Source organism: Oncorhynchus gorbuscha, linkage group LG01 (genome assembly GCF_021184085.1).
Source record: "Oncorhynchus gorbuscha isolate QuinsamMale2020 ecotype Even-year linkage group LG01, OgorEven_v1.0, whole genome shotgun sequence".
Taxonomy (NCBI): Eukaryota; Metazoa; Chordata; class Actinopteri; order Salmoniformes; family Salmonidae; genus Oncorhynchus; species Oncorhynchus gorbuscha.
In genome coordinates, this window is record NC_060173.1 from 61,760 (window position 1) to 75,000 (window position 13,241).

General features: G+C 43.4%; 1 protein-coding gene across 2 annotated transcripts in view; it reads right to left on the bottom strand.

The window, feature by feature from the left end:
• The window catches only part of vwf (von Willebrand factor), a 208,587-nt gene that overhangs the window by 15,926 nt on the left and 179,420 nt on the right, over positions 1 to 13,241 (bottom strand). The window contains exons 50-53 of one of the 2 annotated variants that reach the window (XM_046342718.1): positions 7,811 to 7,909; positions 6,882 to 7,010; positions 503 to 542; positions 156 to 253 (exon numbers count right to left, since the gene is read on the bottom strand). In XM_046342718.1, the coding sequence (XP_046198674.1) occupies positions 156 to 253; positions 503 to 542; positions 6,882 to 7,010; positions 7,811 to 7,909 (366 nt within the window). Of the gene's footprint in view, positions 1 to 155; positions 254 to 502; positions 543 to 6,881; positions 7,011 to 7,299; positions 7,387 to 7,810; positions 7,910 to 13,241 lie in introns of those variants that run through there. The other variant, XM_046342727.1, reaches the window with a different exon arrangement.

The following is a 13,241-nucleotide window of genomic DNA, read 5'->3' on the forward strand; positions in this document are numbered from 1 at the left end:
ATGCACTTTCAAATTATTTAGCCATAAAAAATAGTTTTTACTATACGTTTTGTTGACTGTTGCTATCCATCAAAATGTTCTGATTGGTTGCCCAAAACATGTATTGTATTGTGTGTTTAAGAGTGGGACTGCTAAATAACTGTGTGTGTTCTCACCTCACAGTAGTGTAGTTCTATCTGTTGTTGTGACTGGCAGTCGTCCACTTTGATGTAGTTGAGTGTTCCCACTGTCTTCCTACACTCTGGCTCTGTACCTACAGATACACGCACACACTCAGTACCGACACACACTCTCAGTACCGACACACACACACACACACACACACACACACACACACACACACACACACACACACACACACACACACACACACACACACACACACACACACACACACACACACACACACACACACACACACACACACACACACACACACACACACACACACACACACACACACACACGGTACGGACACGAACACCCTGTAGATGATACTCACACATCTCACAGCAGCTAGTTCCTATCTGGCTGATCTTCCCCTGAACACAGAGACGGTTAGACATATCATACATATCATATAATCTAAAACACAACAGAGACATATCATATATATCATATAAAACACAACAGAGACATATCATACATATCATAGAATATAAAACACAACAGAGACATATCATACATATCATATAAAACACAACAGAGACATATCATATATATCATCTAAAACACAACAGAGACATATCATACATATCATATAAAACACAACAGAGACATATCATACATATCATATAAAACACAACAGAGACATATCATATATATCATATAAAACACAACAGAGACATATCATATATATCATATAAAACAGAACAGATACATATCATACATATCATATATATCATATAAAACAGAACAGATACATATCATACATATCATATATATCATATAAAACAGAACAGATACATATCATACATATCATATATATCATATAAAACAGAACAGATACATATCATACATATCATATATATCATATAAAACACAACAGAGACATATCATATATATCATATAAAACACAACAGATACATATCATACATATCATATAAAACACAACAGAGACATATCATACATATCATATAAAACAGAACAGAGACATATCATACACATCACATAATAGAAAACACAACAGAGACATATCATACATATCATATAATATAAAACAGAACAGAGACATATCATACATATCATATAATATAAAACAGAACAGAGACATATCATACATAGAATATAAAACACAACAGAGACATATCATACATAGAATATAAAACACAACAGAGACATATCATACATATCATATAAAACACAACAGAGACATATCATACACATCACATAATAGAAAACACAACAGAGACATATCATACATATCATATAAAACACAACAGAGACATATCATACACATCACATAATAGAAAACACAACAGAGACATATCATACACATCACATAATATAAAACACAACAGAGACATATCATATATATCATATAAAACACAAAAAAGACATATCATACATATTATATAAAACACAACAGCGACATATCATATATATCATATCATATAAAACACAACAGAGACATATCATACATATCATAGAATATAAAACACAACAGAGACATATCATACATATCATAGAATATAAAACACAACAGAGACATATCATACATATCATAGAATATAAAACACAACAGAGACATATCATACACATCACATAATATAAAACACAAAAAAGACATATCATACAGATCATATAAAACAGAACAGAGACATATCATACATATCATCTAAAACACAACAGAGACATATCATACATATCATATCATCTAAAACACAACAGAGACATATCATACATATCATGTAATCTAAAACACAACAGAGACATATCATACATATCACATAATATGAAACACAACAGAGACATATCATACATATCATGTAATCTAAAACACAACAGAGACATATCATACATATATAATATAAAACACAACAGAGACATATCATACATATCATAGAATATAAAACACAACAGAGACATATCATACATATCATAGAATATAAAACACAACAGAGACATATCATACATATCATATAAAACACAACAGAGACATATCATACATATCATAGAATATAAAACACAACAGAGACATATCATACATATCATATAAAACACAACAGAGACATATCATACATATATAATATAAAACACAACAGAGACATATCATACATATCATAGAATATTAAACACAACAGAGACATATCATACATATCATAGAATATAAAACACAACAGAGACATATCATACATATCATAGAATATAAAACACAACAGAGACATATCATACATATCATCTAAAACACAACAGAGACATATCATACATATCATAGAATATAAAACACAACAGAGACATATCATACATATCATAGAATATTAAACACAACAGAGACATATCATACATATCATAGAATATAAAACACAACAGAGACATATCATACATATCATAGAATATAAAACACAACAGAGACATATCATACATATCATAGAATATAAAACACAACAGAGACATATCATACATATCATAGAATATAAAACACAACAGAGACATATCATACATATCATAGAATATAAAACACAACAGAGACATATCATACATATCATAGAATATAAAACACAACAGAGACATATCATACATATCATAGAATATAAAACACAACAGAGACATATCATACATATCATAGAATATAAAACACAACAGAGACATATCATACATATCATAGAATATAAAACACAACAGAGACATATCATACATATCATAGAATATAAAACACAACAGAGACATATCATACATATCATAGAATATAAAACACAACAGAGACCTATCATACATATCATAGAATATAAAACACAACAGAGACATATCACACAGATATGTGTGCCTGAAATAGCTGAATCAACTAATTTGTCTGCATACTTTTGGACATGTAGTGTATGTTGTGCTGTAATGAGTAAGATGTGGGTTGTCATATGTTGTATTGAGGGTTAGTGTTGTGGTTGGATGTGGGTTGTGTTGTATTGTTGTCTTATATTAGGGTTAGACTTAGGTTTAGGTAGACATAGGGAGTTTCTCAACATGTATACTACCGTGTTCTACCCTATCATGCTCTGAGTGCCTTCTCCCAGGACTTTCTCTGGAGGAGTAGAGTGTGGAGAACACATACAACTTTACATAGCCAGTAATCCCTATTGATTTACTATGGGCTTGTGATCTAGACACACTGATTATTTTAGGCAGGTAACCATGACAATATTAACACTGCATGTATTTATTAATGCATCAAGAAAAACTATTGATGTCAGGCAACATACGATATGTGATTCGACAACTTCTCAATCCGAAGTGTATTTTCTGTTGTTTCAGTTTAATTCCAGCCACCATTGTTTTCAAGAGATGTTGCGTCTTTTTTTACATGGTTGCATCATATTTCTGTGCATACTTCAAAATCTGAAGCTTGTCCATACCCAAACAGTTTGAACTACTAATTTTGAAAATTACTCTCTCCAGAAATAAGTCTCTCACTGTTGCCGCCTGCTACCGACCACCCTCAGCTCCCAGCTGTGCCCTGGACACCATTTGTGAATTGATCGCCCCCCATCTAGCGTCAGAGTTTGTTCTGTTAGGTGACCTAAACTGAGATATGCTTAACACCCCGGCAGTCCTACAATCTAAGCTAGATGCCCTCAATCTCACTCAAATCATCAAGGAACCCACCAGGTACAACCATAACTCTGTAAACAAGGGCACCCTCATAGACGTCATCCTGACCAACTGGCCCTCCAAATATACCTCTGCTGTCTTCAACCAGGATCTCAGCGATCACTGCCTCATTGCCTGTATCCGCCACGGAGCCGCAGTCAAACGACCACCCCTCATCACTGTCAAACGCTCCCTAAAACACTTCTGTGAGCAGGCCTTTCTAATCGACCTGGCCCGGGTATCCTGGAAGGACATTGACCTCATCCCGTCAGTTGAGGATGCCTGGTCATTCTTTAAAAGTAACTTCCTCACCATTTTAGATAAGCATGCTCCGTTCAAAAAATGCAGAACCAAGAACAGATACAGCCCTTGGTTCACTCCAGACCTGACTGCCCTCGACCAGCACAAAAACATCCTGTGGCGGACTGCAATAGCATCGAATAGCCCCCCGTGATATGCAACTGTTCAGGGAAGTCAGGAACCAATACACGCAGTCAGTCAGGAAAGCTAAGGCCAGCTTCTTCAGGCAGAAGTTTGCATCCTGTAGCTCCAATTCCCAAAAGTTCTGGGACACTGTGAAGTCCATGGAGAACAAGAGCACCTCCTCCCAGCTGCCCACTGCACTGAGGCTAGGTAACACGGTCTCCACCGATAAATCCATGATTATCGAAAACTTCAATAAGCACTTCTCAACGGTTGGCCATGCCTTCCGCCTGGCTACTCCAACCTCGGCCAACAGCTCCGCCCCCCCCCCCGCAGCTCCTCGCCCAAGCCTCTCCAGGTTCTCCTTTACCCAAATCCAGATAGCAGACGTTCTGAAAGAGCTGCAAAACCTGGACCCGTACAAATCAGCTGGGCTTGACAATCTGGACCCTCTATTTCTGAAACTGTCTGCCGCCATTGTCGCAACCCCTATTACCAGCCTGTTCAACCTCTCTTTCATATCGTCTGGGATCCCTAAGGATTGGAAAGCTGCCGCAGTCATCCCCCTCTTCAAAGGGGGAGACACCCTGGACCCAAACTGTTATAGACCTATATCCATCCTGCCCTGCCTATCTAAGGTCTTCGAAAGCCAAGTCAACAAACAGGTCACTGACCATCTCGAATCCCACCGTACCTTCTCCGCTGTGCAATCTGGTTTCCGAGCCGGTCACGGGTGCACCTCAGCCACACTCAAGGTACTAAACGATATCATAACCGCCATCGATAAAAGACAGTACTGTGCAGCCGTCTTCAACGACCTCGCCAAGGCTTTCGACTCTGTCAATCACCATATTCTTATCGGCAGACTCAATAGCCTCGGTTTTTCGGATGACTGCCTTGCCTGGTTCACCAATTACTTTGCAGACAGAGTTCAGTGTGTCAAATTGGAGGGCATGCTGTCCGGTCCTCTGGCAGTCTCTATGGGGGTGCCACAGGGTTCAATTCTCAGGCCGACTCTTTTCTCTGTATATATCAATGATGTGGCTCTTGCTGCAGGCGATTCCCTGATCCACCTCTACGCAGACGACACCATTCTATATACTTTCGGCCCGTCATTGGACACTGTGCTATCTAACCTCCAAACGAGCTTCAATGCCATACAGCACTCCTTCCGTGGCCTCCAACTGCTCTTAGACGCGAGTAAAACCAAATGCATGCTTCTCAACCGATCGCTGCCTGCACCCGCATGCCCGACTAGCATCACCACCCTGGATGGTTCCGACCTTGAATATGTGGACATCTATAAGTACCTAGGTGTCTGGCTAGACTGCAAACTCTCCTTCCAGACTCACATCAAACATCTCCAATCGAAAATCAAATCAAGAGTCGGCTTTCTATTCCGCAACAAAGCCTCCTTCACTCACGCCGCCAAGCTTACCCTAGTAAAACTGACTATCCTACCGATCCTCGACTTCGGCGATGTCATCTACAAAATGGTTTCCAACACTCTACTCAGCAAACTGGATGCAGTCGATCACAGTGCCATCCGTTTTGTCACTAAAGCACCTTATACCACCCACCACTGCGACTTGTATGCTCTAGTCGGCTGGCCCTCACTACATATTCGTCGCCAGACCCACTGGCTCCAGGTCATCTACAAGTCCATGCTAGGTAAAGCTCCGCCTTATCTCAGTTCACTGGTCACGATGGCAACACCCATCCGTAGCACGCGCTCCAGCAGGTGTATCTCACTGATCATCCCTAAAGCCAACACCTCATTTGGCCGCCTTTTGTTCCAGTACTCTGCTGCCTGTGACTGGAACGAACTGCAAAAATCGCTGAAGTTGGAGACTTTTATCTCCCTCACTAACTTCAAACATCAGCTATCTGAGCAGCTAACCGATCGCTGCAGCTGTACATAGTCTATTGGTAAATAGCCCACCCATTTTCGCCTACCTCATTCCCATACTGTTTTTATACTGTTTTTTATTTATTTACTTTTCTGCTCTTTTGCACACCAATATCTCTACCTGTACATGACCATCTGATCATTTATCACTCCAGTGTTAATCTGCAAAATTGTATTATTCGCCTACCTCCTCATGCCTTTTGCACACATTGTATATAGACTGCCCATTTTTTCTACTGTGTTATTGACTTGTTAATTGTTTACTCCATGTGTAACTCTGTGTTGTCTGTTCACACTGCTATGCTTTATCTTGGCCAGGTCGCAGTTGCAAATGAGAACTTGTTCTCAACTAGCCTACCTGGTTAAATAAAGGTGAAATAAAAAAATAAAATAAATAAAATAAAAAATGAACAAATGGAGTACGCACCCGAGAAGTGTCCTCTGTACTCCGTTTTGCCACACTTTGATTTGGACTCATTCCGTGACCCTCCCGTGGTGCAATGTGCTCAAAGCATAGTGTTGTTTGGTGGTGGTATTGTGGTTATAGTACTGTATCAAGGATTAGTGTTGGGGTTGGATGTGTTGTGATGAGGGTTAACGGTTGTGTTGTACTGTAGTTGTGTTGTGGGTATAGTGTTGTGATGACGCTTAATGGTTGTGTTATACTGTAGTTGTGTTGTGGTTATAGTGTTGTGATGACGCTTAATGGTTGTGTTGTGGTTATAGTGTTGTGTTATAGCCATACCCCCTGGTCCAGACAGAGTTGGCGGTCGAGAGGAGGGCAGGTGGTCACTCTGGTCTGGAGAACCAGATCTCCTTTACCGTTGACACCACAGGAGTATTGACTACAGCCTTCATTTAGACTACTGTTGACCTGTAGGGTTAGAGACAGGGGGTTAGAGTAGAGCTAGTATACTGTTGACACCACAGGAGTATTGACTACAGCCTTCATTTAGACTACTGTTGACCTGTAGGGTTAGAGACAGGGGGTTAGAGTAGAGCTAGTATACTGTTGACACCACAGGAGTATTGACTACAGCCTTCATTTAGACTACTGTTGACCTGTAGTGTTAGAGACAGGGGGTTAGAGTAGAGCTAGTTTACTGTTGACACCACAGGAGTATTGAATACAGCCTTCATTTAGACTACTGTTGACCTGTAGGGTTAGAGACAGGGGGTTAGAGTAGAGCTAGTATACTGTTGACACCACAGGAGTATTGACTACAGCCTTCATTTAGACTACTGTTGACCTGTAGGGTTAGAGACAGGGGGTTAGAGTAGAGCTAGTTTACTGTTGACACCACAGGAGTATTGAATACAGCCTTCATTTAGACTACTTTTGACCTGTAGGGTTAGAGACAGGGGGTTAGAGTAGAGCTAGTTTACTGTTGACACCACAGGAGTATTGAATACAGCCTTCATTTAGACTACTGTTGACCTGTAGGGTTAGAGACAGGGGGTTAGAGTTTAAGTAAAGTTGAGTTGAGTTGAGTTGAGCTGTGTGTGTGTGTGTGTGTGTGTGTGTGTGTGTGTGTGTGTGTGTGTGTGTGTGTGTGTGTGTGTGTGTGTGTGTGTGTGTGTGTGTGTGTGTGTGTGTGTGTGTGTGTGTGTGTGTGTGTGTGTGTGTGTGTGTGTGTGTGTGTGTGTGTGTGTGTGTGTGTGTGTGTGTCTAACCTTGACAGTGATGAAGTGTCCGTCAGGTCGTTGGATGGTGCAGGCAGTGGCAACACAGCGACCACAACACGACTCTGGCACTTCTTCTAGAGTATAGCCCTGCAGCACACATGCACACATCTCTTAAAGTGATGTTACAAATGCCATTTTGTTCCAGAATGCTCACCGCAGACAGCTAGAGTGGAGAGGTGAGAAACATGATGATGGTGGTGATGATGGTGATGGTGGTGATGGTGATGGTGGTGATGATGATGATGGTGGTGTTAGTGATGATGGTGATGACGGTGGTGATGATGGTGATGACCCCTCCTGTCTCAGCCTCCAGTATTTATGCTGCAGTAGTTTATGTGTCGGGGGGCTAGGGTCAGTTTGTTATATCTGGAGTACTTCTCCTGTCCTATTCGGTGTCCTGTGTGAATCTAAGTGTGCGTTCTCTAATTCTCTCCTTCTCTCTTTCTTTCTCTCTCTCGGAGGACCTGAGCCCTAGGACCATGCCCCAGGACTACCTGACATGATGACTCCTTGCTGTCCCCAGTCCACCTGGCCATGCTGCTGCTCCAGTTTCAACTGGCCTGGGCCCTAGGACCATGTCCCAGGACTACCTGACATGATGACTCCTTGCTGTCCCCAGTCCACCTGGCCATGCTGCTGCTCCAGTTTCAACTGTTCTGCCTTATTATTATTCGACCATGCTGGTCATTTATGAACATTTGAACATCTTGGCCACGTTCTGTTATAATCTCCACCCGGCACAGCCGGAAGAGGACTGGCCACCCCACATATGCTCTCTCTAATTCTCTCTTTCTTTCTCTCTCTCGGAGGACCTGAGCCCTAGGACCGTGCCCCAGGACTACCTGACATGATGGCTCCTTGCTGTCCCCAGTCCACCTGACTATGCTGCTGCTCCAGTTTCAACTGTTCTGCCTTATTATTATTCGACCATGCTGGTCATTTATGAACATTTGAACATCTTGGTCATGTTCTGTTATAATCTCTAACCGGCACAGCCAGAAGAGGACTGGCCACCCCACATAGCCTGGTTCCTCTCTAGGTTTCTTCCTAGGTTTTGGCCTTTCTAGGGAGTTTTTCCTAGCCACCGCGCTTTTACACCTGCATTGTTTGCTGTTTGGGGTTTTAGGCTTGGTTTCTGTACAGCACTTTGAGATATCAGCTGATGTACGAAGGGCTATATAAATAAATTTGATTTGATTTGATGATGATGATGATGATGATGATGATGATGATGATGATGATGATGATGATGATGATGATGATGTTACGGATGGTGTTAGTGATTATGGTGATGATGGTGATGGTGGTGATGATGGTGGTGATGATGATGAAGATGATGGTGTTAGTGATGATGGTGATGATGGTGAGGATGGTGGTGTTAGTGATGATGGTGATGATGATGATGGTGTTAGTGATTATAGTGATGGTGGTGATGATGGTGATGATGGTGGTGATGATGATGATGATGATGATGATGGTGTTAGTGATGATAGTGAGGATGGTGAGGATGGTGGTGTTAGTGATGATGGTGATGATGATGATGGTGTTAGTGATTATGGTGATGATGGTGATGGTGATGATGGTGGTGGTGGTGATGATGATGACACCTCTTGTCTCAGCCTCCAGTATTTATGCTGCAGTAGTTTATGTGTCAGGGTCAGTTTGTTATATCTGGAGTACTTCTCCTGTCCTATCGGTGTCCTGTGTGAATTTAAGTATGCTCTCTCTAATTCTCTCTTTCTCTCTTTCTTTCTCTCTCTCGGAGGACCTGAGCCCTTGGACCATGCCTCAGGACTACCTGACATGATGACTCGTTGCTCGTTGAGATATCAGCTGATGTACAAAGGGCTATATAAATACATTTGATTTGATTTTGATGATTTGGTGATGATGGTGATGATGGTGTTAGTGATGATACCCATGAATATCCCACAAGACATGCCTCCAGAGGTCTCTTTACAGTCTCCAAGTCCAGAACAGACTATGAGAGGCACACAGTACTTACCGCGCCGACAGAGATGGCCGCCTCGCTTCGCGTTCCTAGGAAACTATGCAGTTTTTTGTTTTTTTTACGTGTTATCTCTTACATTAGTACCCCAGGTCATCTTAGGTTTCATTACATACAGTCGAGAAGAACTACTGAACATAAGAGCAGCGTCAACTCACCATCAAGTACGACCAACAATACGACTTTCGCGAAGCGGATCCTGTGTTCTGCCTTTCACCCAGGACAACGGAATGGATCCCAGCCGGCGACCCAAAAAACGACTTCGTAAAAGGGGAAAACGGAGCGGTCTTCTGGTCAGACTCCGGAGACGGGCACATCGTGCACCACTCCCTAGCATTCTTCTCGCCAATGTCCAGTCTCTTGACAACAAGGTTGATGAAATCCGAGCAAGGGTAGCATTCCAGAGGGACATCAGAGACTGTAACGTTCTTTGCTTCACGGAAACATGGCTCACTGGAGAGACGCTATCGGAATCGGTGCAGCCAGCTGGTTTCTCCACGCATTGCGCAGACAGAAACCCTAACCCTAACCCTAACCCCTCCTCTGTTAACCCTAACCCTAACCCATCCTCCGTTAACCCTAACCTATCCTCAGTTAACCCTAACCCCTCTTCTGTTAACCCTAACCCATCCTCTGTTAACCCTAACCTATCCTCAGTTAACCCTAACCCCTCCTCTTTTAACCCTAACCCTAACCCATCCTCTGTTAACCCTAACCCATCCTCAGTTAACCCTAACCCTAACCCATCCTCAGTTAACCCTTCCTCCATTAACCCTAACCCATCCTCTGTCAACCCTAACCCTAACCCATCCTCTGTTAACCCTAACCCGTCCTCAGTTAACCCTAACCCTAGCCCATCCTCTGTTAACCCTAACCCATCCTCAGTTAACCCTTAACCCTAGCCCTAACCCATCCTCAAACCATCATTATGGAGGCAACCCTGGCAAGTCGACAACTGCGCTTGGTGGGCCATGTGATCAGGATGCCCCACCTACCACGACATGTCCTCTATGGCAGAAGACAATCTCAAAGAGACAGGCTGGAAGTGTCACATGAGACCTGGGGACCTCGAGTCAGCTGCAGCTGAGCGTTCATTTTGGAGCTTGCTATGTAACGGAGTTAACCACCTAGAATCACAACCTACCCACCATAGAGATGTGTTATGCCAGCACAGGCCCCACCGCACCACCGCATACTTCTACATATCGAACTTCCGGCGCCGACAGAGATGGCCGCCTCGCTTCGCGTTCCTAGGAAACTATGCAGTTTTTTGTTTTTTTACGTGTTATTTCTTACATTAGTACCCCAGGTCATCTTAGGTTTCATTACATACAGTCGAGAAGAACTACTGAATATAAGATCAGCGTCAACTCACCATCAGTACGACCAAGAATATGTTTTCCGGGACGCGGATCCTGTGTTCTGCCTTACAAACAGGACAACGGAATGGATCGCATGCAGCGACCCAAAAAAATGACTCCGAAAAAGAGGGAAATGTAGCGGTCTTCTGGTCAGACTCCGGACAAGGGCACATCGCACACCACTCCCCAGCATTCTTCTTGCCAATGTCCAGTCTCTTGACAACAAGGTTGATGAAATCCGAGCAAGGGTAGCATTCCAGAGGGACATCAGAGACTGCAACGTTCTCTGCTTCACGGAAACATGGCTTACTGGGAAGAGGCTATCCGATGTGGTGCAGCCAACGGGTTTCTCCACGTATCGCTCGGACAGAAACAAACATCTTTCTGGTAAGAAGAGTGGCGGGGCGTATGCCTCATGACTAACGAGACATGGTGTGATGAAAGAAACATACAGGAACTCAAATCCTTCTGTTCACCTGATTTAGAATTCCTCACAATCAAATGTAGACCGCATTATCTTCCAAGAGAATTCTCTTCGATTATAATCACAGCCGTATATACCCCCCCCAAGCAGACACATCGATGGCTCTGAACGAACTTTATTTAACTCTTTGCAAACTGGAAACCATTTATCCGGAGGCTGCATTCATTGTAGCTGGGGATTTTAACAAAGCTAATCTGAAAACAAGACTCCCTAAATTTTATCAGCATATCGATTGCACAACCAGGGGTGGTAAAACCTTGGATCATTGTTACTCTAACTTCCGCGACGCATATAAGGCCCTGCCCCGCCCCCCTTTCGGAAAAGCTGACCACGACTCCTACAGGAAGAAACTTAAACAAGAGGCTCCCACGCTGAGGTCTGTCCAACGCTGGTCCGACCAAGCTGATTCCACACTCCAAGACTGCTTCCATCACGTGGACTGGGACATGTTTCGTATTGCGCCAGATAAAAATATTGACGAATACGCTGATTCGGTGTGCGAGTTCATTAGAACGTGCGTTGAAGATGTCGTTCCCATAGCAACGATAAAAACATTCCCTAACCAGAAACCGTGGATTGATGGCAGCATTCGCGTGAAACTGAAAGCGCGAACCACTGCTTTTAATCAGGGCAAGGTGTCTGGCAACATGACCGAATACAAACAGTGCAGCTATTCCCTCCGCAAGGCTATTAAACAAGCTAAGCGTCAGTACAGAGACAAAGTAGAATCTCAATTCAACGGCTCAGACACAAGAGGCATGTGGCAGGGTCTACAGTCAATCGCGGACTACAAGAAGAAACCCAGCCCAGTCACGGACCAGGATGTCTTGCTCCCAGGCAGACTAAATAACTTTTTTGCCCGCTTTGAGGACAATACAGTGCCACTGACACGGCCTGCAATGAAAACATGCGGTCTCTCCTTCACTGCAGCCGAGGTGAGTAAGACATTTAAACGTGTTAACCCTCGCAAGGCTGCAGGCCCAGACGGCATCCCCAGCCGCGCCCTCAGAGCATGCACAGACCAGCTGGCCGGTGTGTTTACGGACATATTCAATCAATCCCTATACCAGTCTGCTGTTCCCACATGCTTCAAGAGGGCCACCATTGTTCCTGTTCCCAAGAAAGATAAGGTAACTGAGCTAAACGACTACCGCCCCGTAGCACTCACTTCCGTCATCATGAAGTGCTTTGAGAGACTAGTCAAGGACCATATCACCTCCACTCTACCTGACACCCTAGGCCTAGACCCACTCCAATTTGCTTACCGCCCAAATAGGTCCACAGACGATGCAATCTCAACCACACTGCACACTGCCCTAACCCACCTGGACAAGAGGAATACCTATGTGAGAATGCTGTTCATCGACTACAGCTCGGCATTCAACACCATAGTACCCTCCAAGCTCGTCATCAAGCTCGAGACCCCGGGTCTCGACCCCGCCCTGTGCAACTGGGTACTGGACTTCCTGACGGGCCGCCCCCAGGTGGTGAGGGTAGGCAACAACATCTCCTCCCCGCTGATCCTCAACACGGAGGCCCCACAAGGGTTCGTACTGAGCCCTCTCC